The sequence below is a fragment of the Lineus longissimus genome, chromosome 5 (assembly GCF_910592395.1).
Source record: "Lineus longissimus chromosome 5, tnLinLong1.2, whole genome shotgun sequence".
Lineage (NCBI taxonomy): Eukaryota > Metazoa > Nemertea > Pilidiophora > Heteronemertea > Lineidae > Lineus > Lineus longissimus.
This window is the reverse complement of record NC_088312.1, coordinates 6,783,152-6,808,344: the sequence shown is the minus strand read 5'-3', so window position 1 is coordinate 6,808,344 and position 25,193 is coordinate 6,783,152. Positions and strand designations below refer to the sequence as shown.

General features: G+C 43.0%; 4 protein-coding genes across 4 annotated transcripts in view; 2 read left to right on the top strand and 2 right to left on the bottom strand.

Moving 5' to 3' along the window:
- Window positions 1-20,083, top strand: part of LOC135487748 (DNA-directed RNA polymerase II subunit RPB1-like) — a 29,589-nt gene extending 9,506 nt beyond the window's left edge. Inside the window, exon 3 of the mRNA XM_064771819.1 lies at window positions 15,421-20,083. Within this exon, the coding sequence (XP_064627889.1) occupies window positions 15,421-17,401 (1,981 nt within the window). The 3' untranslated portion in view covers window positions 17,402-20,083. The remainder of the gene's footprint in view (window positions 1-15,420) is intronic.
- Window positions 518-8,399, bottom strand: LOC135487801 (PAX3- and PAX7-binding protein 1-like). The gene is made up of 16 exons (XM_064771882.1): window positions 8,135-8,399; window positions 7,667-7,824; window positions 7,105-7,388; window positions 6,849-6,958; window positions 6,551-6,630; window positions 6,159-6,340; window positions 5,787-5,976; window positions 4,718-4,835; window positions 4,424-4,490; window positions 4,114-4,226; window positions 3,017-3,216; window positions 2,502-2,649; window positions 2,043-2,302; window positions 1,793-1,936; window positions 1,388-1,536; window positions 518-1,003 (listed from the first exon to the last, which is right to left on the bottom strand). Exons 1-16 carry the CDS (start codon window positions 8,361-8,363, stop codon window positions 910-912), a joined length of 2,526 nt encoding a protein of 841 aa, XP_064627952.1. The 5' UTR covers window positions 8,364-8,399; the 3' UTR covers window positions 518-909.
- On the top strand, window positions 8,555-15,427 carry LOC135487803 (mitogen-activated protein kinase kinase kinase 7-like). The gene is made up of 13 exons (XM_064771887.1): window positions 8,555-8,705; window positions 9,099-9,463; window positions 9,647-9,900; window positions 10,300-10,430; window positions 10,630-10,693; window positions 10,846-11,069; window positions 11,334-11,529; window positions 11,759-11,890; window positions 12,665-12,742; window positions 13,891-14,166; window positions 14,268-14,478; window positions 14,669-14,756; window positions 15,071-15,427. Exons 1-13 carry the CDS (start codon window positions 8,646-8,648, stop codon window positions 15,161-15,163), a joined length of 2,172 nt encoding a protein of 723 aa, XP_064627957.1. The 5' UTR covers window positions 8,555-8,645; the 3' UTR covers window positions 15,164-15,427.
- Window positions 20,071-25,016, bottom strand: LOC135487799 (uncharacterized). Its single transcript, XM_064771881.1, has 5 exons — window positions 24,248-25,016; window positions 22,631-23,917; window positions 22,160-22,452; window positions 21,692-21,938; window positions 20,071-21,378 (listed from the first exon to the last, which is right to left on the bottom strand). The coding sequence occupies exons 1-5, from the start codon at window positions 24,941-24,943 to the stop codon at window positions 20,893-20,895; spliced, it is 3,009 nt and encodes a 1,002-aa protein (XP_064627951.1). The 5' UTR covers window positions 24,944-25,016; the 3' UTR covers window positions 20,071-20,892.
- Window positions 25,017-25,193: the final 177 nt, after the last annotated feature.

The window sequence follows — 25,193 nt, the reverse complement described above, 5'->3', positions numbered from 1 at the left end:
AATACGGTGTAGGAGCTGTGAGGTCAGATTTGGTCAGGTTGTAACTGTCTCGTCTCTCTCGTCGTTTTGGCACCAATCGTACGGTGGAGGTGTCAGGTGAAGTTAGGTCGTGTTGATGCAACACAGTGGAGTTGAAAGTTGCAAAGCTTGACTGGTCTGTATCAGCCTCACCTCTCCAACTGCTTTGGCAACATAGCAAAGCCATCATGTCCCATTTGGTCTGGCTGTGACTGTCTCAGCTCTCTTGCAGTTTTGGCAACAATGCCGTGGAGTTGTCAGGTCACATTCGGTTTGGTTATGACTGACTCATCTCTTTCACCGTTTTGGGTTCAGTACGGTGGAGCTGCCAGGCTCAGCACAGTAGGGTTGTGGCAGTATCATGTCTCTCACCATGGAGCTTCAAGCAGATTCGGTTTGGATGTGACTGTCTTGAACCTTTTCATAGTTTTGGCAACAATAGTATTGCTGTCAGGTTCCACTTAACTTGGACAAGATATAACAAAGACCGAAGTTTTCTTCGAAATGGATACATTTTATTAACAAGCTCATCTGGCATGCAACATCCTCTCGATGACACACATTAAATATCTTGGCATTCCTTCCTATGAATACAGAGTGAAAATGGTACAATCATCAACAGCAAACTTATACACCCAATGCATTTTCTGGCACAACCGAGTTGGAGCTTTGCACCCATGGGACTCAATTCATCGTTTCGTCACCAGGCATGATAATACCAGGGCTTGTTCAAGTTGCTGCAATTCTCCATAGCACACTTCCAAACCGAATGTCTTCACAGAGCAACAGGCATGTAAATTACAGTCCTCAAACTATTCTGTCCTTATCTGATTCACACAGAGAACAATCCTTCAGAGCCTGTTCAAGTTCGTAATCACTGTCCGGTAGTTGCTATAACTTCAAACTGAACTGATTAGCTAGGTTCATTGCATTGTCCATAGAATGAAGATTCACCAGGAGTTTCGTGATCTGCTTGATGGTGTCCCTGCAAAGAACAAAAGATCAGTCAATCAACATGAAATGTTGTACAATTACGAGGTGTCTTCTTACAACTTGCCAACTTCACGGACGTTCAAAAGTCAACAGGCTTGAGTATTCCAACATGAGCTTAGAAACACTGTTTTGAGAGACCTGGTCTGGTTGTGACTGTCTCAAGCACTGTTTTGAGAGACCTTGTCTGGTTGCGACTGTCTCAAGCACTATTTTCAGAGACCAGGTCCCAAAACCTCAGCTGCCCCCTTAGTTTTGGTCTACATTTTAGCTTCACCCTTGCAAAGTTTGGTGACATGACCAATACCTCCTGTTTTGGTATCAATCAAACCACTATCCACTCAGCACAATGAGGCAGGACCCGAAACAAGCTACTCACCTTCCATCCCTTTTATCACCCTCCATGCCGATGTCCTTATCAATAACAGAGGCAGTGCTGGCAAGGAATCGACAGAAGTTCTCCAAAGGTTTGATGGTTGATTCATCAGGGGCTTCAGCAAACCAAGACTTGGGGATTGCGACACAGATCTGAAACATACAACATCGTGAAATAAGAAATTCCATATGCACTGTTGCATCTTTAGATCTGGTAGTACAGTAGAACCCCTTTATTAAGGACACCATAGGACCTGTCAAATGCTGTCCTTATTAGGGAGATGTCCTACTTACAGAGGTCAAATTGCGGAGAGAGGTGTCTGATAAGAATTTATGGCCATCTTTGGACACAATCTGCCAACACTGAATGGTTCCAAGTCGAAATGACATGGACTCTTAAATTACTCACCATTTGACACTTGAGAATAAATTGAGCATAAACTGAATTGCCGAGGCCTAAGAGAATGTAGCGATTGAGGAGGCCACCAAATGCAAGATCTCGGAGAATGGTTGCTGACAGGACAGTGTCCCACATCAGGATGTTGGTGAACAACTGAAAGAAAGAGAAGACAGGTCAATACTATTGTTTGACTAGTGGAAACGCTGATGCTCTGTATGAAGTGATCATGCCTTCTTTATTATGTTTTAGAATTACTTACTTTGATACAACTCCAAAGCTGCCGATGGAAGAACATACTGGCTGGTGACGATTTGTTGTCGACCACACTCTTTGGATACAGTGGGATGAAGACATCCCCATCCAGACTCCTTTTGATACGGTCCACAGCAGCCATCCCGAGCATCAGCATATTTTTACAGTCGGCCACTAACGGGTATTCGGCAGTGATCTTTTTCACTATGGCGACTAAACTTCTCGTCTCCGAGCTAGAGAGTGGGTCCCAGACACTTTCAATATAAGCTGCAAAAGAAATTTTTTAAATTGTCAACTACAAAAATTGTCAAAAGGTTCAAAGAAAAGCACCCTCAGAAGATGATGACTCTCAGTGAAAAGGTTTGGGGCACCGAATTGTACCGTATATACAGTAAAAGCCACAGAACAATGACTATTATATACTCCTCTTCCCGATACACGTTTTCTGATTGTCATTTGAGCTCACCTGTTAGTTTAGGGAGTAGCACTTTTTCTATAACACTTGGCAGTAATTTGACGTCTGCATCGTTTGGATCTATGGCATCACCTTCCTTAAAGCCGTAGAACATCAATGTCTGGAACCAAGGCATCCTCTCAAAGTCTGCACACCGAACCTAAGAAAAAAAGAATACAAACTTGTAACAAAATAAAGTCATGAGGGAGAATTTTCACACCTGAAAACTGTAGAAATGCAATAAGCAACACGTTTTAAAGTTACATGTATAACTTGTGAGTTATTATTAAGCGTTTAAAACTTGAAAAGCATACAGCACTGTATTCAAAAGGGGACATTTTTCTTTATATTTCAGGCACAACACCAGACTACCAAAAACACCATTTTAGTGATTCTGTACCTCCAAAAAGTTCTAAAACTGAGAAGAACTGAAAAACCTGATATGATTATTCACCCTGAAAATAGACAAACAACAAGAGAAATAATACTGGATTTCCTCCAAATGTATCACGTATAAGAACTCATACCTCAAGGGGGTTCCAGGTAATTAAATGTAGCCTAATTAAAGGCATATACAATTTGGGTAAACAAAGACCAATATAGGCCTCCCTGTATGACTCGCCATGTTGGAATTTCCACTGTTCGAATCGGCCCTTGATTCGGCGAATGCGGGAGAAATCGTCAACGACATCGTCAAAGAGCGTTGACGATTCACTCAGGATCCGATCTGAAAATATTAAAGTTAGAAATTAGTATTTAAGCAAAACGACAAGGTGGTGAGGGTGGAACTGCCATCAACTCTCCTGTCTTCTTTTTGTTAACCTTCAAGGATCGAATATTACCATTTCGGGAGAAAATTCCTGTTACCTACCTTTACCTAAAGATGCAATCCGTTGACTAAGAGCTTTTTAAAACAATACTTTCAATGATACCTGTAGGTCCCCCTCCCCTTAATGTTTTGAAATTAACGAAATTTCTTTACCAGAGATATTACCAGTCACTGTCAAGAAGGACTAATGCAAAGTAAGTTCAACTGGACAAAGGTAATTGAAAATACTTATAAACATAAAGAAAAAGATAACTCCATTATGAAGACTACACATTTACACAAAAGGACCACGGGAACTTTGTTTCTCATTCCAAATTTTAAATACTCAGGGAAAACACTATCTGTATTACGTCCATACATGTAGGTAATTACCAAGGTGGTCTTTATAGGTAAAGAAATGTTCCCACTTCAGCAAAGAGTCATCACATGATATCCTGAATACTAATCCAGTTAACACACAAGTCAGTTGCGAGTACAAATTTCTCCAGGCATCCCCAAAACACCAAGGCAGGCACAAAGTCTACAGCATTGGAAGCACAGCTTTACACCAAACAAGTCGATATAGCTGTTGGGAGCACAGCTTTACACCAAACAAGTCGATATAGCTGTTGGAAGCACAGCTTTACACCAAACAAGTCTATAGCTATTGGGAGCACAGCTTTACACCAAATAGCACAGCTGAGAAATGAACAAGCCAGTTGACAGCCCATCAAAACGAGAGTCGGTTTCACGGCGTTCGCATCTCGCTGGTCCATCCATGTTTGACCTGTGTATGAAGCAGAGTAAAAGTTCTACCTCTTTCCATATTGAATTTGGCCAAGTCTGACTGATTTTCTTCATCATCAGTAGAGAGCCCATCATAATGTCCCGGTTTCAATTTGGATTCTCTAGCACGACGCCGTCGACTCCTACAAATAGAAAAAGGCAAGAATTCTTCATCAGATGCTGTCACATGTCCATTTCTTATTGTTGCGTTCTAAATCATTGCCATCTTGGAGACAGAAACTTTGATGACATTTTGGTGATCTAAAAACGCCTGGCAACATGAAAATGTTCAGGGCTGGAAGCACCAATACTGTCACCAGTTTAACAGGCATGTACTCACCGTCTAGCCTCCCGCTCAGCCAATCTTCTATGCTTTTCATCATTGAACTGACCAATCTTAGATTTATCTAAAACAGAAAATGACAATCAGTTATTTTACAAAACTAGTCGATTCCTTTTATTCCAAATGACATACAAGTTAACAATGTACTAACATCAAGAGAGCTTCTTTCTTCAATTTTACACTGATACTGCTGATTCAACAACAGCAGATGTCAAAGTGTATGGACCACGGTTTGCAAGGGGCTTCCGACAGAAAGAAAAAGAGCAATTTTCTGAAATTTCATGTACTCACTCGGATTGTAATCAGTGGACTGATCTGTGATGTCTTGCTGGCGTCTTTTCACGAGTTTCTCAGCTCTTTCTCTCATCAGAGTGAAATAGTTTGATTCCAGCTCATAAATCTGTGGTACCTGAACAGGAAAAAAATTATTCTGTAACACAGTTTTTAGTGAGATTTAACCTGAAATATGAAAATACGACCAAGGATTTCACGTCTTGGCTTAACTTTTAAGACGTGAAAAATCCAGAGGAGTTAATCAATTATACTTCTCCACTCGAGTTGAAATAATGTATTTACAAAGGGGAGCTAACAAAAGTGACATTTATGTAAAATTTCCATTCTAGGTACAGCATATCAGAGAGGTGACAAATGAACTGGAAAGAAAAGACTAGAAACGACTAATGTACCGGGGTACCAAAACAAAAAAAAAAGATTTTTGATAGAATCCACCACCTTGATAGCAAAAGTGCAAAATTGGTGATATCGATCATGTCTCTCAGCAAAAATATATACCAGGGTAAGTGATTTAAGATTGCCCTTCAGTTTTTCTTCTTGGTCTTACTTTAAAACAGACAACATGCAATTTAAACAAACTGGACAATCATTTTTTCTACCTTGTAGCACCCGAGTCTCAAGGCTAGGGCAACTAAAAGATCCCACAGAGGTGATCTGTAGCCTACAGTCAGTGGACTCCATACCTCTGGCAAAAATCCAGAAGGATTTGATGGTAGTGATGATTATTTGATTAATTTGTATGTTGCATAATATCAACACATTTTCAGAGGCGTAGCAAGCTTTTTGGTCTTTTTCAGATTTTTCGGTCAAAAACACCTCTTTTGGTGACTTCTTGGAGGGCATTTGCCCCCTGGCTCCCCCGCTAGCTATGTCCCTGATTTCTCTATAATAGGCTTAAAGAATATATTTGAAGAACACATAAGTTATGTACAAATATACGAAAGAAAACAGCATGGCCCTGGTAAGGTTCACACAACAACATGCATGGTTCCTTCGAGGACAACAATAATAAACCCCTGCGACAAGGAAACACATAAATCACCCGCCCTAAGAAGAAGCAACCCACCTTCTCATCAAGACATTCAACCAAGTCTCGCACATACCCCCTCATTTCTTGGAAGAACTTATATTGCTCTTCCAAGCTAGAAACCTTCCCCTCGAGTTCGATGGCAGTCTTCACGTTGGTCTCTTTGTCGCCGTCGATGCGGTCCTTCTCCAGGATGTGAGCACGGTGCACCTGGCCAAGAGACATCAACCTGCAACATGAGTTGTACTGAATTCAAGTACAAGGACAAACACATGCATATAAGGCAGGACAATTTGAAGAATTTCGATCCAACTCCCTTCTCACTTTAACGAGTCATAAAAGCTGAGTAAACTTCTGAATGCAAGCCTGTTAACAGTTCTTTTACATGAACAATACTTCACAATGAAATACCTGTCCTTCAGTGTGGCCTTCATCTGTTCCAGGGTAATCTCTTCACTCTTGAGTGGAGGTGTTTTCCTCGATGAGGTAGGGACGACTGATGGAGGTTCTATATAGCCTGTAGTACTGCTGAACACGCTGCCAGTCTGGTTGTAGAAATACTGGTCAGGGACGGACACTTTATCTGTCTGAGCCTGAAAGTTGGACACATGTTTTGAAGGTTGGTTATTTCGGTTTTCGTGTTATCTATTCTCCAAACCATGTGACATACCAAGGCAAAATTTTACAAAAATACAGAGGACACTATAACCAACACAAAGGAGCTGTAGATTTGTAGATTAACAGAGTTCATTTTGAAAACAAAGCACATGCGACTGATGAAGAGAGTAACTGAAAAGACATACCCCGGTCTGCGGAATGCTGACTGCTTTCTTGATCTGCTGAGCTTCCCAATCGTTCTCTTGGTCACTGTCAACATCACTGCCTGCAAATTTAAGAAAACATAAAAATGTGAGCCATTCTGGTGAAAGGAGGCGGTTGGGTGAAATTCTGGAAAGTGAGCTATTGCAACTGGCTGATTCTGTAGCCTATCTACAAGGATGTATTATGAGCCTATCTCTTTTATGATCATGATCTGACTTTTGGTGACATCTCTATTCACCCAATACCACAACCATATACCCTTCGCTACATTTAACTTACCATGTTCAACAGCAAGGAACCGGTCCCTAATAAGCGCTCTCTCTTGGGCCTGTACATTGGCACTGAATGAAACCCTCTCTTCGTCAGAACTAGCATCATGTTCATCTTCCCTGGAAATAAAACAAGACAAACATGAGAACTGAGAACTAGGATTTAGGATTATATGAGATATAGGATAAAACTTTTAAAACTTTCAGATTGGTTTTAATAAAGAAAGTCACAGGACTCGTAAATATCATATTAAGCGCCTAATCACCTGATTAATCTTGATGCAGATTTCACAGGTTTGGTCTCCTCTAATGGAATGAAGTCGCCCTGCTCGCGCGCCTGCTGTCGCTTCTTTTTTGCCAAGTGAATGAGGTTAGCGTCCGGTATCTCCCCGCGCTCTAGCAGACCCCTAAATGCATGCGATGTGCGCTTCTTTTCCTTTTCTTCTTTTTCACTATCTGAACCAGACGTGTCCATGTCTGATCCATTCCGCACTCTTCTGTCATTTTCTGAATCACTGTTGTCTCGGTCTCTACCACGCCCACGCCTTCCCTAAAAATGGAATATGAAATTGTTCGGTTCTGAATATGACCATGAGTTGGCAAGTGGCCAGGGCCACTTGTATTTCATCCAAGATCATGGAAATCTAATTTGAAAGTATCAAGACAGATCAAAAGATTGGATGCAGTGTTCTGTAAGCATGATAGCAATTTATATACAACTTGAGAGTTTAGAGCCAGCCTACAATACACGGCAAGTCTTCCAATCCCAATTCAATCAATATTACAGCTTGTACCTCAGACAGTCACAAACAACGTACAAACACCTACAGAGGATTCCCTCTTCTCTTTCAATTCTTTTTGCAGACGTTCTTCCTCTTTTCTTTTGATTTCATTCTCTTCTTTCTCTCGCTTTGATTCTTTCTTAATTTGACGTGCAATTTTCTGACTTCGGCTTGACTTCTTAACCTTGAAAGTTTCAGGTTCAGCTAAAATTAGGAAAGGAATAGTCTGTAGTGACTTCATGATCAGAACCCCCTTTACATTTTGAGCCTCCAATTGGTATGTCCACTTGTTCACTCTAAAACAATGTGGCACAGACCAGGCGACAGGCGCCGTGGCCCATGCTCGCTGTGACCACAGTCCACACAGCGACAGTCTTTTGTTTGCTCATTTCATGTGATATGGGGTCGGATTGTTGTAGCCCTACAGCTGGGTCTTGTGCTACGATATCTATCATACAGTCTAGGCCTTGCCCTGGAAAATTAAACAGGTTAAATATCTTCAACAGAAAATTACCCTCTTCTTCATGATCGTGGTCAAAACTTAACAAAACATTTTTTGACTTTTTTGGTGTTTGTTGATCCGATTTCTTCGATTTTTCTTTAGGGATTTTGGGGATTTCAGAAGCTGGTGCTTCATCAGTCTGATCCTCAATGTCCATAGGTTCAGCCCCATCATTAGGCTTTTCTTCGTCGCTATCTTCGACGACCCTACGCCTGAAGTTTTTCTTTGGTTTCTTGAACATATCCTTCGTCCAAAAATCGAATCAACAAATGGCGGATTCCCGCTAGGTGGCGTGAAAACCTTGCGATTTAAAAAATCTTCCTTCAAGCTCGCCAAAAATATACTCTTTTTTCGCTAGTGCGCACGCGTATGGGTCGATTGTATCTATTTTTAGACCGCAGGTTCTAATTGACTTTCGTCTAATTTGCCAGATTTCAAGGAACAAGACCTCAAAATATTGATTTTTCTGTTTGTTTGCCTTGTTATTTGCACTACTATGTCATGTATGTGATCTGCCTTCAATATGGCTACACCTCCTGCCTTTGCAGAGGAAATTGACTTTAAAGAATTGCAGTTCATTGAGGTAAAATACCATATTTTTGTGTCAAGTGACAGTGACAGTCAACTTCATTTTTTTGTTTTCAATGTCGGCATTGTTGTCAGCTTGCAATGATTGCCATTCTTTTGATCTCAGGCCCAGGCCTAGCTCCAAGCTCATGCCAATTGCCATCATAGGCTAGGCCCATAATCACATACCGAGTGGTGATGATGGTACTGTACATGGGTCACACACTCGGGGGGGGGGGGGATGTTTGAACTCATGACAGCATGTCGAGGCTTGAGTGGAAGTTGGAGTTGGACGGAATGAAGTACCACTGATCTGGATTAGGTCACAACTTGCACATCTTCACAAGGAGAATGAAAAGTGTAGACAGTTCAATTAAATTGAATGATTGTTTTACTGTTTATGTTGCAGGTTGTTGGCCGTGGAGCTTTTGGTGTGGTCAGTCGTGCAAGATGGAGAAACAAAGAAGTGGCCGTCAAGCTTATCGAAACAGAAAACGAAAAGAAAGCATTCATCACAGAACTCAAGCAGTTGTCGAGGGTGAACCACCCAAACATTGTTAGACTGTATGGAGCATGTACAACACAGCCTGTGTGTCTTGTCATGGAGTATGCAGAGGGTGGATCCCTGTATAACGTCCTCCATGGGACTGGTCCACAACCTGAGTATACTTCAGGACATGCCATGAGCTGGTGCTTACAGTGTGCAAGGGGTGTCGACTACCTCCATAGCATGAAGCCTAAAGCACTGATACACAGGGACCTCAAACCACCAAAGTTAGTATCCCATGGAAAATCTGTGAAGGTCACTGCTGGTCTGTCAATCATCTTGAGACTAATGCATGGTTGTACTGATTTGCTCTATCATTTTGCAAAAATAAAATACCAGTTGTTGAAATACTTATGATAAAGGGCCTGTTTGATGATAAAGTCATGTAACATTTCTTCATTTGATTTCAGTTTGTTGCTCATAATGGGTGGGACCGTGCTAAAGATCTGTGATTTTGGTACAGCATGTGATATCCAGACACACATGACTAATAATAAAGGCAGTGCTGCTTGGATGGCACCTGAAGTGTTCGAGGGATGCAACTACAGTGAGAAGTGTGATGTGTTCAGCTTTGGGATCATCCTCTGGGAGGTGATAACGAGGAGGAAGCCATTTAATGAGATTGGTGGACCTGCCTTTAGGATCATGTGGGCTGTGCATAATGGTAAGGAATTATCACACTCAGGTTTGAGTGTGATAATAGTGTCTCCCTCTACTAGTCTAAGGCCATTTGTCAGGGCGGCCCACCCTACCAAGGCAGCTTTATATGACCCTGCATGTACCTTGGAAGCAGACACCCTACCTTGCTCTAGAATTTTCTGAAGAGCCACCCAATCTTTAATCGCTGGCCACCCTACCTTGTGTTGCGCACTGGCAAGGTACCGTCCCACCTTGAGCAGACCCTGTGGAGGACCCTGTTAACTTAGGTGATTCAATTCTATGAATGTTACCCAAAAATCTAGCAGTTGGAATCAGTGGGACCTTCAGAGTATATCTGATGAAAACAAAACACAGGCATCCCAAGAACTAACTTCTCCATGTTTTTCTGTCACTATTTCTCCAGGTACAAGACCTCCACCAATACAAGGCATTCCAAAACCTATTGAACTTCTAATGACGCGGTGCTGGTCATCAAATTCTGTTGAGAGACCCTCCATGTCAGAGGTGCTGCGAATTATGTCACATCTCTTTCAGGTAAGTTTATCGTTGCAGAGTTGGCAGGGCTGATTTCATGTTCTATTCGTGTGCATGCAGGATCCAAATTAAGCTGGTCTACATAAAATAATTCTACTTAAAAATATCAGTGGTGGATACATAAGTCTTGCAAAGAGGGGTATCTGAGGGATAAAATTAGAAGTACATTAGAAATTAAAGTGTGACTGTTTGTTTTCAGTTTTTCAAAGGTGGTGATCAGCCATTGGTGTACCCACCAAGTCCCAAAGTGGATGAAGAAACAGGTAAAGTGATGATGTTGCTATTGTTTTCATGATTTTGGAGATGTCATATAAATTTCAAATTTGCATGAATGATAACTGCACTCTATTATCGTGTACAAACAGCATCTATAACCTCGACATCAAAACTAGAGCTTGTCGGCGTGTCTTTTCAGTTGATGGCAACAGAGCAGCTGGCAATGTGACACTGGATACTGGCAACGCAACAGCCTCGTACAGATCTATCGCATTTGCTGATCAAAATGCACGTACAATCAATCTAAACATGTTGACTAACAAAGGCAGTCCGTCTCCAAGGAAAGGAGCTGTGGGTGAGGGAGATATCGTGCCTATGATCCAACCAACAACACCCACACAACAGCCAGTCGTAGTAGTAGAGGTCAGTATATCAGAAAAGTTGTGTGATAGAAATGCTATCATGAGAGATTTTTAGAGTGGTTGCCAGGACATGTTTTCCAGGGTCTACCAAGAACAATCAGAGCAGACAAACATTAATTAAAGTTGCCTCATCAGAACTGATTGGAATAGCCTCTGCAAATTTTTGGAAAAGCCCAACCAGGTTTTAGAAGAGATCAGTTTTATTTGGCCAGTTTGATCACTGGTGAGAAAGACTAAATTTCTTAAAAATAAACGCGTCTTTCAGGAAAAAACTACAAATAGAACAAGTGCACCTGCATCTTTGGCAGCAAGTCGTGAAAGTTTGGAGTCAAGATCGAGGTCAAGCACGCCCTCTGTGGAACAATTCAAGAGGTACTCCGCTGACTTGAGTAAACTAGATGAAGTGGATATCATCCGCCAGGGCGGGGCTTTACAGGCTGCGTCGCACTCGCCTGTCAAAAGTAAGTCTCATATCTGTTTATGTCATAAAACTTGGCGATGGTCTGATAAATTTTTACTCTTCTGCATAATTGATGACTAATGAATTTGTGCTCCCTACCATTCATCTTTATAACACATCCTGATAATCGTACTAAATCCTCATTTATTTTCGAGTATAAAAATGGACGAGCATGGCAAACTGCACTGTAAGTTAAACACTAGATCATTGTTTTTGTTTTCTCCTCCAAGAACTCACCCACAGGCGGACAGCATCCGGCACTGTCCTCCCTCATGTGCTAATAGACATGACAGGAATTGAAGAAATCTCTTACAAACCTGTTATCAAACATCACAGTCCTCCTCCTGTTTCTCCTACGAGAAGTAAGTTAATGTAGATGCACTTAAAAATTAAACCAGGAATGAATATAAAGTGCACGCGCACCTCAATAAAATTTGTAAGCAAAGCTCAGTCAAAAACACCACTCTGACCAAGTACCAGAAAGTACCCACCCGAGAACAGGTCTTGTATGGTAATGCATTGAATACATTGTGGAATTAGTACTCATGCACAGGATTTGTTATCATAAGTCGGGTTGACTTTAGTCACAAGCCCACAAAACGCCTGCTGTCTGTAGCCAATGATAAGAAGATTCGTTGTGGGTTATTCTGGTCCTACATGTATTATCATTCAGGCATACCTTTAATTGTGCCTGACAGATTTGAAATGAGCTGCAAAGGCATTGTACGATGAAGATGAAAAAAGTCTAGTAAATGCTTTTACTTCAGTTTTGTGCAGGTGTAAATGTACATGAAATTTTCGGAAAAGTCATTTACTGGTCTAAATTTATCTCGCCCAGTATTTCTGCATGGCATGTGTGCTTGAATACCTTGACAGTTCATTAATGAGTACTGAGGAATGCGTTGCTGACACAAAGAACTCCAGCACTTACTTCCCCTTGCTTTTTTTCCTTCGCATATTATAGAGAATTCCATCCTTGTAGAGGGCATGAATTGAATTATGTTTTTTGGTATTTTTCCTCGTGTTTTTACTACGCATACTATTTATGGAGCAAAGACTGAGTACAATGGAGTTAGAGTTCCATCCTTGCAGAGGTCATAAATTGAATTGTGTTTTCTTGTATTGTTTTCTCTAAGAATTTGGCCACAGGAGGACAGGGTCACACAACACTGTCCTTCTACCTTCTCATGAAGAAAAAAATATCTTGAAAGCAGGTGAGGTTTGATTGTGGCTGTAGATGGCTTAGTAATGACCTAACCTACATTCTCCTGACCCTGTTAAGGGAAGCTTAGTTCAGCTTTAGATTAATCCAGTGTCCTTGAAGTTCCTGCCTCGTCATGGGCCCAATCTTGTGATGTCGTCTAACATCACCTAAAGTTCTTCACTTCACTGCAGTTTGTGATAAGATTCTGACACATGGCAAAGGTTGTTCACCCAATATCCAGATCACACAAATACCTGCTTTACCATGTTTATCAATAAGAACCATTCCGATTACAAATCTACCACACCTTCCCTGCACAATAGTGAAATGGCTTGTGATACCCTGTTTACTTTTAAAATCTCTCTCACTTTTGTCACTATGCACAAATTGACAAAAAAATTAGTTTACACGAGTACGTCCTTTATCATGTCAACCAATAAGCAACATTCTGAGTACAAAGTTATCACACCTTACCTGCATAACAGTAAAATGGCTAGTGATACCCTGTCTAGTTTTTAAAGTATTTCTCTCTTTTGCCACCATGCACAAATTGATAATTCTTTACATGTTTGAGAAACATTCATTTGCAGTTTTGGTGAAAACTGTTTTCAAAATCTCTCAGTTAAGGGTTATCTCATGTTTAGATCAATTAGGGAGTTTTAACCCTACCTTGTCCTGTTTTAACCTATCCTTGTTATTTTCTTCCATGTATTTTGGAAGAGTGTGTGGTGTGGAGCCAATGATGTGGTCATAGGTCCAAGATTTGTATGGAGCAGTTGTTGATGACATCATCACTGGTGGTGTGGGCTCCTTCTCAATTATGACGCATCTGACATGACATTGCCTCAAGTTTGACTGCCTAGTGATAATGTTACAGCATCTGCTTTATACAATTTTGCCATTGGGCAGCAGAATGATATGATGGTTATCAAATAGTTTGATCATCACCGATTTTGGCTTTCAGGAAAATGTCACAGATTACGAAATATATATTGCACGACAGTCGGTGTGAGACTCGGGTTGTATTGCTAATTAAGCCACTCATCTGAGTTCCCCTGAAAGGTTTCAGGGTGGCCTGGGTTAAAGTGTCCAGTCAGATGATTATTTACCCCTACTTGAACTTTTTTTGGAATAAATCCTTTATTTCTTCCTCTCCAGCCCAACGAGGTCACCACCGAGGCGGCTCCCACGATACTGCATCCATCATCCTCTCAAACACTGACACCAACTCCAGCAGTGGCGTCTCTAGCCAGGGGGTGACACCGACAAGCCCCAGCCACCCTAATCCACCTAGTACCATGACCCATGCTGCTACTGTGCCTCAGCATCTCAGCAGAGAGTCGTCACCAGCGCGGGGCGGTACCCCTCATCGTAGTATTTCATGGCAGCCTCCGAGTCAACATCCGAAGGTATCTCCATCTGGACATAGTTATGGTGAGTGGTTGGTTATCTCCCCGCTTGTTTGTATACTTGGGTGCCCTGTGTATGCCTTCTGAAAATTTCCCAAAACGTTATCTTTTCCTTCTCCATTGTAGATGTGTCTCAGACTCAGCCTGGTGGGCGAGGGAGTGATCAAGGCATGACCATGAACAGCATGGGCCTACCCAACATGATGGACAGTTCTATGACGCCCCTGACCCCGAATCCCAACAACCCAGAGTCTATGAGCATATATCGCGATCATTGTCAGGTGGCTGAGGAGATCTTACGTGTAAAGGCCGAGATAGAATTACTCTCACTCAGAAAGTAAGTTAACTTGCTGCCAATTATGTATAATAAGTGCTGTGGTGTAATATTTTCTGATACGTCATGATACGTCATGACCCAGTATCTCAATTGGTCGATCATATCACAGTCTGCAAAGCAACAGTTTCTAGCTATTGCTGCTTAATAGTAGGATATTATATTTTTACCTTGACTCTTGGTTATGTCTCAGGGATGAGTTGAAGAATGAACTGACCATGAATCACGAGTTCAGCCAGGACAGGATGAACCATGATTACAGCCAGCTGGCTATTGAAAATGTAAGTATTTGGCCTTTTCACAACGCTTGTCCCTAGCCTTCTCAAAACGTCCATACATCAACCTCACAGATGTGATTCCTTCGAGATTCTGACCATTCTGGCTGTTTTCAGATAATGTTCCATTCACTTAGGGGGCAGTCCTCTTAGTGAAGCGAATACAAATTAGAAGTGTTGAAATATTTACTTCATGTTCCAGCTCTCTTTGTTGGAGCCACAAAGCAACTAAAGCTGAACATCTGTATAGCATTTGCAGTATTTAAGTCATTCACACAGATGTGTATCTCACTAAAACTCATTTCTTTGTGACTTTTCAGGAGAGTCTGGCGTTGCTTTTCAATAACTTGAAGAAGCAAGTCGAGCAGCATCGCCAACAGGCCACCAAGGGCAAGACTTATGGTGGAAAATGACGACAGCGTCGGACTCTGATGCCAATGCGCTTAAAGATGCCGCAGAGTCCAGGTTTACCTTGTAATCCCACGCAGAGTCCGACTATGACCAACAGCCCCCCAACTTATCAAGTCAGCGCACCAAATCCTACATTCATAACAGGTCCACCGGTTTTCTCTCAGACATGTACCAATGGTCCAGATTTCTCCCAGGTGAACTCATCAGTGCCATTTAATCCACTGACAACTGGTCCGACTAACTTTTCATATCTCCAAAGCCCACCTCCTCCTAGTCCTACCAGGTCATATTCGAATGGACCTATCTTCCCTAAGAATCGTTCAATACCCTGTAGCCCGACCACTGGGTCCCCGACTAGCTGCTACCTTCAGAGCCCGCCCCCTCCCAGCCCGACTGGCAACTGTGCAAATGGTCCTAATTTCCTTCAGACATTCCCAAAACAATACAATAGAATACTGGCGAGTTCAGAAGACTATTTCCAGCAACAGAACCCACCACCTCCCCCCAGCCCCACTCGGGCCATGAATATGGCAAACGGGCCAAACTTTCCTCAAAACTTATCCTCGTCGAATTCTGCATATATTCAGAGTCCACCTGTTCAGTATAGTTCAGCAATGCCAGCGTTTCCTCAGAATCCATCAATGCTATTCAGTTCCCCAGGTCAGGGTGTTTCCAACATTCCATCAACTGACTGCTCCACAGGTCTGACATTTTTAAATAGCCCCTCAGTACAGATGCCCTCTAGCCCTACTCGCTCTGTCCCTCATAGTCCAACTAGGAGCCTGTCATGTGCGAGTCCATCAATTGAATATCCTCAAAGCCCAGTTTGGTCTTTTCCTCGTAATCCAATGCGGAGCTTATCTATACAGAGTGCACCAGATCAGGTCCCATCTAGTCCGATTCATTCCGGGGCTTCTACCCCTACGAGGAGACTATCATTGGAGCAGTGCTTTCAACCGCAATATCCCCCTTGCCCAAGTAGAACAATGCCTCTGAGCCCTATTGGGAGCATGCCTTGTATCCAAAGTTCCCAGCCACATTATCCATCTAGTCCAACTCATGCTATGCCTCATAGTCCTTCTAGTACGAGGCATATATCATTTGTGCAAAGTTCACAGCCCCAGTACCCATCGAGTCCAACTCGGACAATGCCTCTGAGCCCTATTGCCAGCATGCCTTGCATTCCAAGTTCTCTGACTCAGTATCCCCCCAGTCCCACACGAACAATGCATTATAGCCCTACTACTACAAGAAGACTATCATTGGAACAATATCCACCTAGTCCTATTCGAACAATGCCTCTAAGCCCGATAGGAAGCATGCCCTGCATTGCAAGTTCTCTGCACCAGTATCCCCCTGGTCCAAGTCAAACAATGCCACAGACCTTTCTGCAAAATTCGGAACCCCACTTCCCCTCCAGTCCAACACGAACGATGCCTCACAGTCCTACAAGGACTCAGCCATTTGTGCAAAATTCACAAATCAAGTACCCCTCCAGTCCAACTAGAGGACTGCCTCATAGCCCTGCCATTACTAGGAGTCAATCTTTCGTTCAGAGTTCTCCTGTACCCATTCCCCCAAGCCCAACTCGAAACGTTCCACCGAATTCAATATTCCCCAACACGCCTCAGTTTCCTCAGAGTCCAGGGCCATGCAGTCCTTCAAGACCTACTTTCTTTCCACAAGACTTGTCATTTCAACCGAGTTCTGCAAATCAGTTTCCTTCAAGTCAATCTCAAACAATTCCACACAGCCCCACAACATCTTCTTATTTGTATACTCAACCAGATCCAATTCCCACCACTCAGACTCGAATTCTGCCTTCTGATTCTGTAGTTGACTTTCCTATTGGGCCTCCAAATTCACAGGGCTCATTTATGTCACGGAGCCCAACAAGACCTAATGCTTTCCCACAGAGCCTACCAACTCAAGTGCCTAGCATATCTCAAGGGCAGCATATCTCAAGTGGCCAAACTCGAACCATGGCTCATAGTCCTACTCAGAATCCATCATATCTGCAGAGTCCGACTGGCCCAGTTTCCCAACAAAACATGCCTGGCAGTCCATCTAGGAATCTCCCTCTTATGCAGAGCTCATTCATGAATGAAGCAGGTCAACATGATTCGAGCGGTATGGCCCGGAGTCCATCATTCCCGATGGATCTACTGTTTGCGCCAAGCCCTACTGCCCCACCTAATCAGACATATCCATATAACTATGATATCTCACACAATCACTGAATGGGAAACACTACTAGAAACTGTCTGTCTTGGTAAAGGGTGCATTGACTGAAGTTTATCCCTTGGGTGAAGGACTTACGGTGTATGCACCCTGTGGAATAAGCGGTAACCTCACTGTGTATCTCCCACCCCTCAGAGGCAAGGCCAGCCACCTCTCTTGAGCAAATCCAGCCACTGACTGAAGGCCACCTCGTATGGGCTGTTTATATAACTAGCAGCTTCCTCACTGTGGCAAGAACTCATTCCAACACTGATGACGGAGATGCAATGTTGTTTGAAAGCCTGGAGATAGTACCTTGTGTGTCCTGGCATAGCCTCACCCAAGTGAGGGAGCTGTAACTTGGATGAACGATAGAATCTGAGGTTGGATTTGCTCGGAGAGTTCTTTGGCCTTAACTCAATCATAGACGTGGGAGATACTCCGAGACATTGCTGCTGATTCCACAGGATGGTATGAACTGTTTTGTTCATGTGAGAGAGAAACTGTTTGGACAGTTGTATGTGTTCATAAATAGCAATGTAAATGTGTGATGTAAGGAAGACTACTGGTGTAAACGATATTTGTCAAATGGAGTATATGGGAATAAGTCTGTTACATTGTGATTTGTCTGGTGCTAAATTTTGTACTCAATTGTTGAAATAATATTGTCATTGTTGGACTCAGGCGTTGGCATTATACACATGCGCAATCAAGGGGAACCTGGATTATTATAATTGCTTCAGCTGCTTTAAGCTGCCCTTGCTTGTTAGATACGCTCATGTAGACAGCTGCCACTGTGCCACTGTTTGCAGCAGCTTTTAGGTTTTAGTCAGGTTCCTACAGGCATTAGGCGTCGCTGATTTTTACTAGGGTATGCTGTGGTATGTCCTGACCACAAAAATGATGTCAAAACTCAGAGGAAATTAAAGTCATGTCTCACATAATGCAATTCCCTAGTGACAGTCAGCTCCGCATAGCAGCTGTTGTAGTCTTGCTTGTGCCCTTTTAGGGTAAGGTGGGAACCCAAAGGTCTTTTGTCATTCATGACAATAATCATCCGACAGGATTTGTCAACAGAAAAGTGTGTACATGTAGTATGTTGATTTGTTATAACATAATTGGGATGGTTGTTTCTTAATACTTGCTGTATGGCCATTGTCGATTTTCGTATTATCACTTGACACTTTGTGGAATATTCATATGACTGACTTAGTGGCTATGAACGGCATTGTAAGAACAGTTTAGGTTGTGCTCATTCTTGTAGTTATTGGTCAAGGTTCATTTTAGATTTCTTTGTTACTCTTACTTCATGTTACTCTCATGGCAAAACGTGACATTTGCAGTTGTAGTATACATATGCTGTTATGTTGACTCTCACAAGTTACTAAATGGGGTTTTGGTTATTGGTCTGTCATCACATCTTAACTCTTTCAGCCTGCAGGCCGATTTTGAAAGTCTGATTTTCAGAAATTAGAATCGGTTTTTAGATCAAACCGCGCGTAACGAGTTACGGAAGGAAAGGGTAAATACATTGAGCACATTGGCCACATTAGTATTCTAGCAAACTAGCATGTAAAGTCTCTCTCTATTGTTTTATAGTACTTATTAAGGCACAGATTACGGTGTACCAACGGCACTGATGTCAACAGGGATAAGTGAAGAATTAGTTGTCCACACTAAAAGCCTCATTAGCATCCACAGTAAATCTCTCGTCGTTCCCATCCAGAATGGTACTTTGTATGGTCTTCCAGAAAATTCCACTGTTTCACTCGGCGCATAAAAAATTTGGGTGGCAGTGTAGTTTGCCGTAGCATGTAACACCTGTGCTCAAACAGTTGCAATGCAATGTTTGGACTTTTCCAGTTAGTGCATTTGACAAGTCCATAAAAGAAAGCGAAGTGTAAAAGTTATAAGACACAGTTATTTTCATGTATAAACTTGATGAATTAGTCTTCTTTTCTTGCCTGTTTCAACCATCCCTGATTGCGTTGTTAATTCTTTTTGTCAAAACTTGCTGTGGTTACTGGTGCTGGTGTTGGTTGTGACGGTCTTTCGAGACCATATTCCATATTTTGGGGAAAGGGTTAAGTTTTGAGAATGCAAATTTGATAGAAGTGGAGATGGGGTGTGACTTAAGATGGTGATGTGGGCAGGTCAGCTGCAACAGAGAAATGTCCGACTTCACTTTCAAAGAACCCTCTTTATAAGTGACAGTACATTTGGTCCCAAATAGGCCATTTTCATTACATTTGCCCTCTTTAATCAGGACACCACTCAATTCAGGACATTTTTCAGTCCCAAGGTTGTTCATAATAGAGAGGTTTCTGCTGTACTGAATTCTACCATGCCTGTCGATTGTGATTGGGGCATCTGTCATAAACATTTAGGCCAATGTAAGAGGTGAAACATCATCAACTTCACTGCTCAAATGATTGTAATGTTTGGAGATAAGAAATCTTGTTCTTTTAAGAGATTCGGTTTTCACTAACAGCAATGGTCGCAGACATGCAATGTGATAACTATCACATGGTGATTGAATGTTCGCTTTAGATTGTTACATGTGCAGGTGAAATGAGTCTCTCAAAGGAATGCACAGATTGGATCTATTTCATGATCACAATGTTACATTTTGTACTGTACAGATAGAATCATGTTCATTTTATGTATATTGGAACAAGAAATAAATTTGTGCAATATGTTTACACCATATGTATTTTGCCTTGATGGGCCTACAAATATCAATGAGACATCCTCTATCTAGCAATGCAGAATTGAACAGTTTTTGTCAACTGGTGTGACAGACATTGTTTCATTGTCTTCATCTATGCCCTTGACTCTCTCCATTTCCTTTTCTGAGACTTCCTGTACTGTGGATAATTGCAACAATTTGTATACTTGGTGTCAGAGAAAGGTTGTGACAATGTCTCCATGTTGGGCCCCAAGTAACAGGGCTTTTAAGATCATTTCTGGCCCTTATGGCAAACAACGATGACTACTGAGCTGAGTTAGATGGGGTTTACTTCAATGAGACGGCGAAGGACCAAATGAGTGGAGGGATTGCGTCATATCGGAACTTTGTCCCACGGATGAGCCATATGATAAGGTAAAGTATGAATCCTTTTGTGAGACATCAGAAGATTACAAAAGTTCCCCGAATTGTCTCCGTATTAGGCCTTCGAGGCTTTACAGTTTTGTCTCTGAGACATCCTGTATAGCGATGCATCTACCGTCCTCCGTCTCCTACCTACGCCTCAGTTTATCTCTGGACGTCTTCTGTCGCCTATGAATGCGAATGCCTCTTCTGTCTTCAAGCCCATCTCATCATCTTGACCCATCACAAAACGTCTTCTGTCACTCCAAATGCTATTTTAATGCATCTACTGTCTTCCGACACCTACCGACTACTCGGGCTATCTCTGGGTGTCTTAAACTCCTGTCACACCAGCCATGCGACAAACGGGACACTGCCGAAATTGCTCTATCAGGATGAAACTTTGATTTGTGTTTACTTTTATGAGGTCGCCCCCTTCAGAGCCGGGTAAGCCTGAAATAGCGCACTTTCCTTTCTCATATCCAACAGATATTCCAAATGATCAGCAACACAAGCCATGTGAAGGTCCTTGCATTCTCTCCATGTGAGCTTCATCAACTCATATAGTCCTGTCACCAGATCCTCCTCCCCTGGCGACGCGCGCGGCTCCTCCGGCAAGATATCCGTATCCCGCTCCTGTCTGGCTCCACTAAGCCGTTGTATGGTGTCATATGCTGCGAACACCTCCGGGTAGGCTTCCGGAGAACCAGTGGTCAGTATCCAAAGGAACATCCCATAAGCGTAGCAATCCATGTAGGTTGTGGCGTCGGTCCTTTCTCTTGTTGTGAAATCAGGATGCAGGTGGAAGGGCGGATGTTTTGTAGACTTTCCATCCTTTTCTACTACAATTGGATCCAGCGGTGACTTAGAACAACAGTGGAGAAGTTTGGGTTCGTCACCCAGCATCTATAACGACAAATGGCAGTCACAATCATACGGACATATTAAGAGACAGACGTAACGTCTTGAAGACAGTACAACCTATCTTATCATTCCGCATTCTTGAACAAAAGCCTTACGCCAGTAAAACCTATATTAAACGTGTACGTTGCAATGTCGTTAAATTTTATTCATCAGTTGTTTGGCTGCTCCCCGTATTCATGTCGACAATACGAAAGAAAGGACAAAATATTGACGTTGCTTGACCGAGTTTACAGTAGTTGTTTACAGTAGCTGATGTGTATTGAAATTCCTACCCCATGTCGATGGCGACACTTACCACAATGTTACTGAGCCGGAGGTCCAGATGGGATAAATGGACAGCATGGATGTCCGCCAGGGCATGAGCAATCTTCAGGGCGATGCTCAGACGTTCCCGAAGCGTTGGGCTCCTGGTGTTAAGGTATTCCGCCAGGGTTGAGTCCGTCCTGTCAAACGCCACATTGAATGTCTCTCTGTCTGGCATCCAGAAACCATGGCAGTTTACGAGGTTAGGATGGAGTTTTGCTAAGCGTTTCCTCATCTCGCTGGAACGAAGACAATGTTGTTCGTCAAAACACAGTTGGCATGATGTGAGTGGGCTGGAATCTGACCAACTTAAAGTTTCGTCTCAAAAATAGCTTCAACAGAAGAAATCCACCTGAGGTCAGTAATCGCCCCGAGAAGTCCTCAAGGACTCTGCTGTTGCAACCAATTCTGCATTTTTCTGCAAAAAAAGATGACGGAATATAATTTCGATTTAACTTACGAAGCAAAGAAGACATGTCCAGTCACCTTCAGCCACTCCTGCTCATCGGGAAAGTCGCATTTTCTCGCCACGTAGATCACCCAGTCCCTATTCGCCTTGCACTCACGGATGGTGAAGTCTCCGTCTTGACCCAACCAGCGATGACCTGCCTCTAACTCCCTCCCTTGGTCCCGTTGGAACTCGATGGAGGCGACCTCACACATGTGGAGGAGTAGCCTAGACTTGACGTCCGTCTCCAGTAGTTTGATGTTCTCACTACCTGTCCTTTTCACTGCTTCTCGGAGTTCTTTCACCTGCAGAAATGAATGTATTATGTCGGGAAACATAACTGATGAGCTGTAAGTCTTCCATTACGGTATCTTTCGGGAAAAACTTGGACGTCGAAAAGAAAAATTGCGTATTATACTACGAAAAGAACTGACATATGTGGAGCTTCCGTTTCTGTGACGACAGAGACGAAAGGCGACTTACCCGTGAAGTTATTTTGATAAAGTCTCGATGCATCTCGTTTAGCTTATTGGAGCATCCCTCCCGTAGCCTCGATCCTATCTCCTCCTCACTTAACTGACTGAACGCCATTTCAACAAAATCCGTCTGCCACTGTTTGTAGTTCGCCTGCTTTATTTTTATCGTTTTGAGAACCTCCTCGCAGTAGCGACGCACCGTCTCCCACACCATCGTCTTCAGAGGCGCCCATTGGCAATTTACGATGTCGTGCATTTTCGCGACCCCATCAAAACCACCAGCTTTGTGATGTCGCACCCGGTACGCCTGATCAAACAGACCACTCAGCACCTCAACGTTCTGCGACCGAGCCTCATTCATGACGTCTTGGAATTCACCAGCACTCTCCATCAGGGCTTTCTCCATGCGGTCGGCGAGGCCTGAAGAAACACGGTTTACGATGACGAGTTCAGCTTCTATTGCGAAAGATACTGCCTTGATTCTTGCTATAAACCTCTGGTTCACCTCTTCCTCTCGAGACGGACGTCCATCCTCTTGTCCCGCCTCTGGTAAACCAAAACGCTTTAGCCACAACCTTCGCGCAGGATCACGTTGGATGTCCTCTAGCTTCCGCATTGCGACAGGTCCCTCCGCCAACCGTGACAAGCTTTCTTTAGCGGTATCCAATGTGGACGAAATGACGGCTTCATTTGAGAAAATCTTGTCAAAGATCTTATGCAGTGACCTATTTTCATGAATGCGGTTCTCAGCCTTCTGGGCGCTGGCTATGAAATCTCCCATGTCATGCAGCGCCTTGAGGATACCAACACGATTGCTCCCAAGCAACTCAAGGAAGGATTTCAGCAAGTTATTAACGCGGTCGCGAACACACACCTCCAAATCACGCATAATATAGTGCAACCTATTCACAAGACAATCATGGAACCTTTCATAGGAGTCAAGAAACAACTTCTCGCTGTCACTCAATTCTGAACCACTCTTAGTCTTCATCTTGCGTCGTGCATTCCTTACTAACCTAGCAGACAAGCAATGGAATATCTCAGACTTGCCGAATTCCTCCTCCCGGTTGAGATAACCTAGATATTTCAGTTTTTTCATGATGGTCTCCAGTTCTCCTAGCCGCCGCACTGAGCAATCCCTCTTGTCTCTCTCATTTGTCGCTCCGTCCACCACGTCTTCACCGTCGCTGTGATCCATAGAATCATGAGACTCATCAATGTCCGATTTGTTGACCACGAAAATGAACTCCGCTTGGGGGTAACTTGTTTTTAGATTGTTGATGAGGTCGAATTCCTTTTGAGAGAAAGGTACATGTATATTGAAAAAATAATTGACTGTGTATTTGACAGAGATGGGACATTGTCACAACCACGAACTTCCATTTCACAACCGAAGACAACAGCTCAGCTCGTGAAAATGGGTGAAGATGTAAACATACAGCGAAATATATTGTTGAACTCTAGAAAAAACTGAAATCTCCCAGATCAAATTATAAATTGAAATGGACATCATCGCTCATTTGATTTTGAGTCAACTGATTACATCGTTTTGCTCATTTATCGCCGCTTTTTGGTTAATAAAAAGCTATAGACAGATATATATGGAGAAGGCATACGCACTTACCTCGCACTTGAGGAATGTCTGTCCATTTATGACGTAGACAATCAGAGGACGTATGTCATTATTCATGGCTTTCAGAAGTAGGTTGTTGAGTGATTCCGATTCGCCGAGACCGGGGGTGTCAATCACCTCCACACCGTAAGAGAGGAGCCCATCAGCGAAGACAGTCCCTTCAACGACCTGTTCCACGTCCACTCCATAACGCTGCTCGTCCTCAAGGTCTATCAGTTCAGTTGGGATCCTCCTCTGAAAAGCCTGGGGGTCACTTACTCTATTCCCATGTTTGTCCAGTAAGCACCATGACTGTCCGTCGCGACTCCCTGGAGGTGCCGTGGATCGTTTCAGTCGCACCACCCTTGCCGTGCAGCAATGCTGCTTCTCCGGTACGATGCGCGTTTTCCCGAGGACAAGATTCAACAGGGAACTCTTACCCGCGTTGGAACTCCCAACGAATGCAACGACAGGTGCACAGCTTTTGCGCAGGGTGTCCTGCAGGTATTTTTCATCGTTTTCGCTAATGAGGAGAGATTTCATGTCTTCCTCTTTCTGCTCCCTGTTTCCCGTCTTGAAATGTCGCTCTGCCACATTTTCGAAGTGCTGTAAGATATCCTGGAAGACAGGCGCCAAGCTCTCGATTGTTTTCTTGAATCGGGCGAAATCCTGTTGGACTGAGACCTCGGCCATTGCTCGACTTTCCATAAAAAGAAAGAGACCATGTAGGCTACGTCGGTAACCCCGTGGAAAATTGGCTACGACGCACCCGTGTACAGTACTAGACCGATTGTACTATCAAACTGATATATCAGGACAATTCTGAGCATGTTATATATCCCCTGACCGCAATACTCGCCGATCCGTACGAAGGGTTGAATGAAAGGCGGTCATGTCAGAAAGAGTCGATATATTTCGCGGAATACCGAGGTCTTTCATGATTAAGGAAGTACTAGGC

Bases quoted from the DNA above. Each gene is read 5' to 3' on its own strand.
- LOC135487803 (XM_064771887.1), top strand. From the start codon at position 8,646: ATGGCTACACCTCCTGCCTTTGCAGAGGAAATTGACTTTAAAGAATTG. The intron at 11,070-11,333 runs GTCAGTATATCA...CGCGTCTTTCAG, and splicing joins AGCCAGTCGTAGTAGTAGAG to GAAAAAACTACAAATAGAAC. The intron at 14,479-14,668 runs GTAAGTTAACTT...GTTATGTCTCAG, and splicing joins GAATTACTCTCACTCAGAAA to GGATGAGTTGAAGAATGAAC.
- LOC135487799 (XM_064771881.1), bottom strand. From the start codon at position 24,943: ATGGAAAGTCGAGCAATGGCCGAGGTCTCAGTCCAACAGGATTTCGCC. The intron at 22,453-22,630 runs GTAAGTCGCCTT...TCATTTCTGCAG, and splicing joins TTATCAAAATAACTTCACGG to GTGAAAGAACTCCGAGAAGC. The intron at 21,939-22,159 runs GTAAGTTAAATC...TCTTCGTTCCAG, and splicing joins GGACATGTCTTCTTTGCTTC to CGAGATGAGGAAACGCTTAG.
- LOC135487801 (XM_064771882.1), bottom strand. From the start codon at position 8,363: ATGTTCAAGAAACCAAAGAAAAACTTCAGGCGTAGGGTCGTCGAAGAT. The intron at 6,631-6,848 runs GTAAGTTAAATG...TTAAATTTGCAG, and splicing joins GTTCCTTGCTGTTGAACATG to GCAGTGATGTTGACAGTGAC. The intron at 3,217-4,113 runs GTAGAACTTTTA...TAATATTTTCAG, and splicing joins CAAATTCAATATGGAAAGAG to ATCGGATCCTGAGTGAATCG.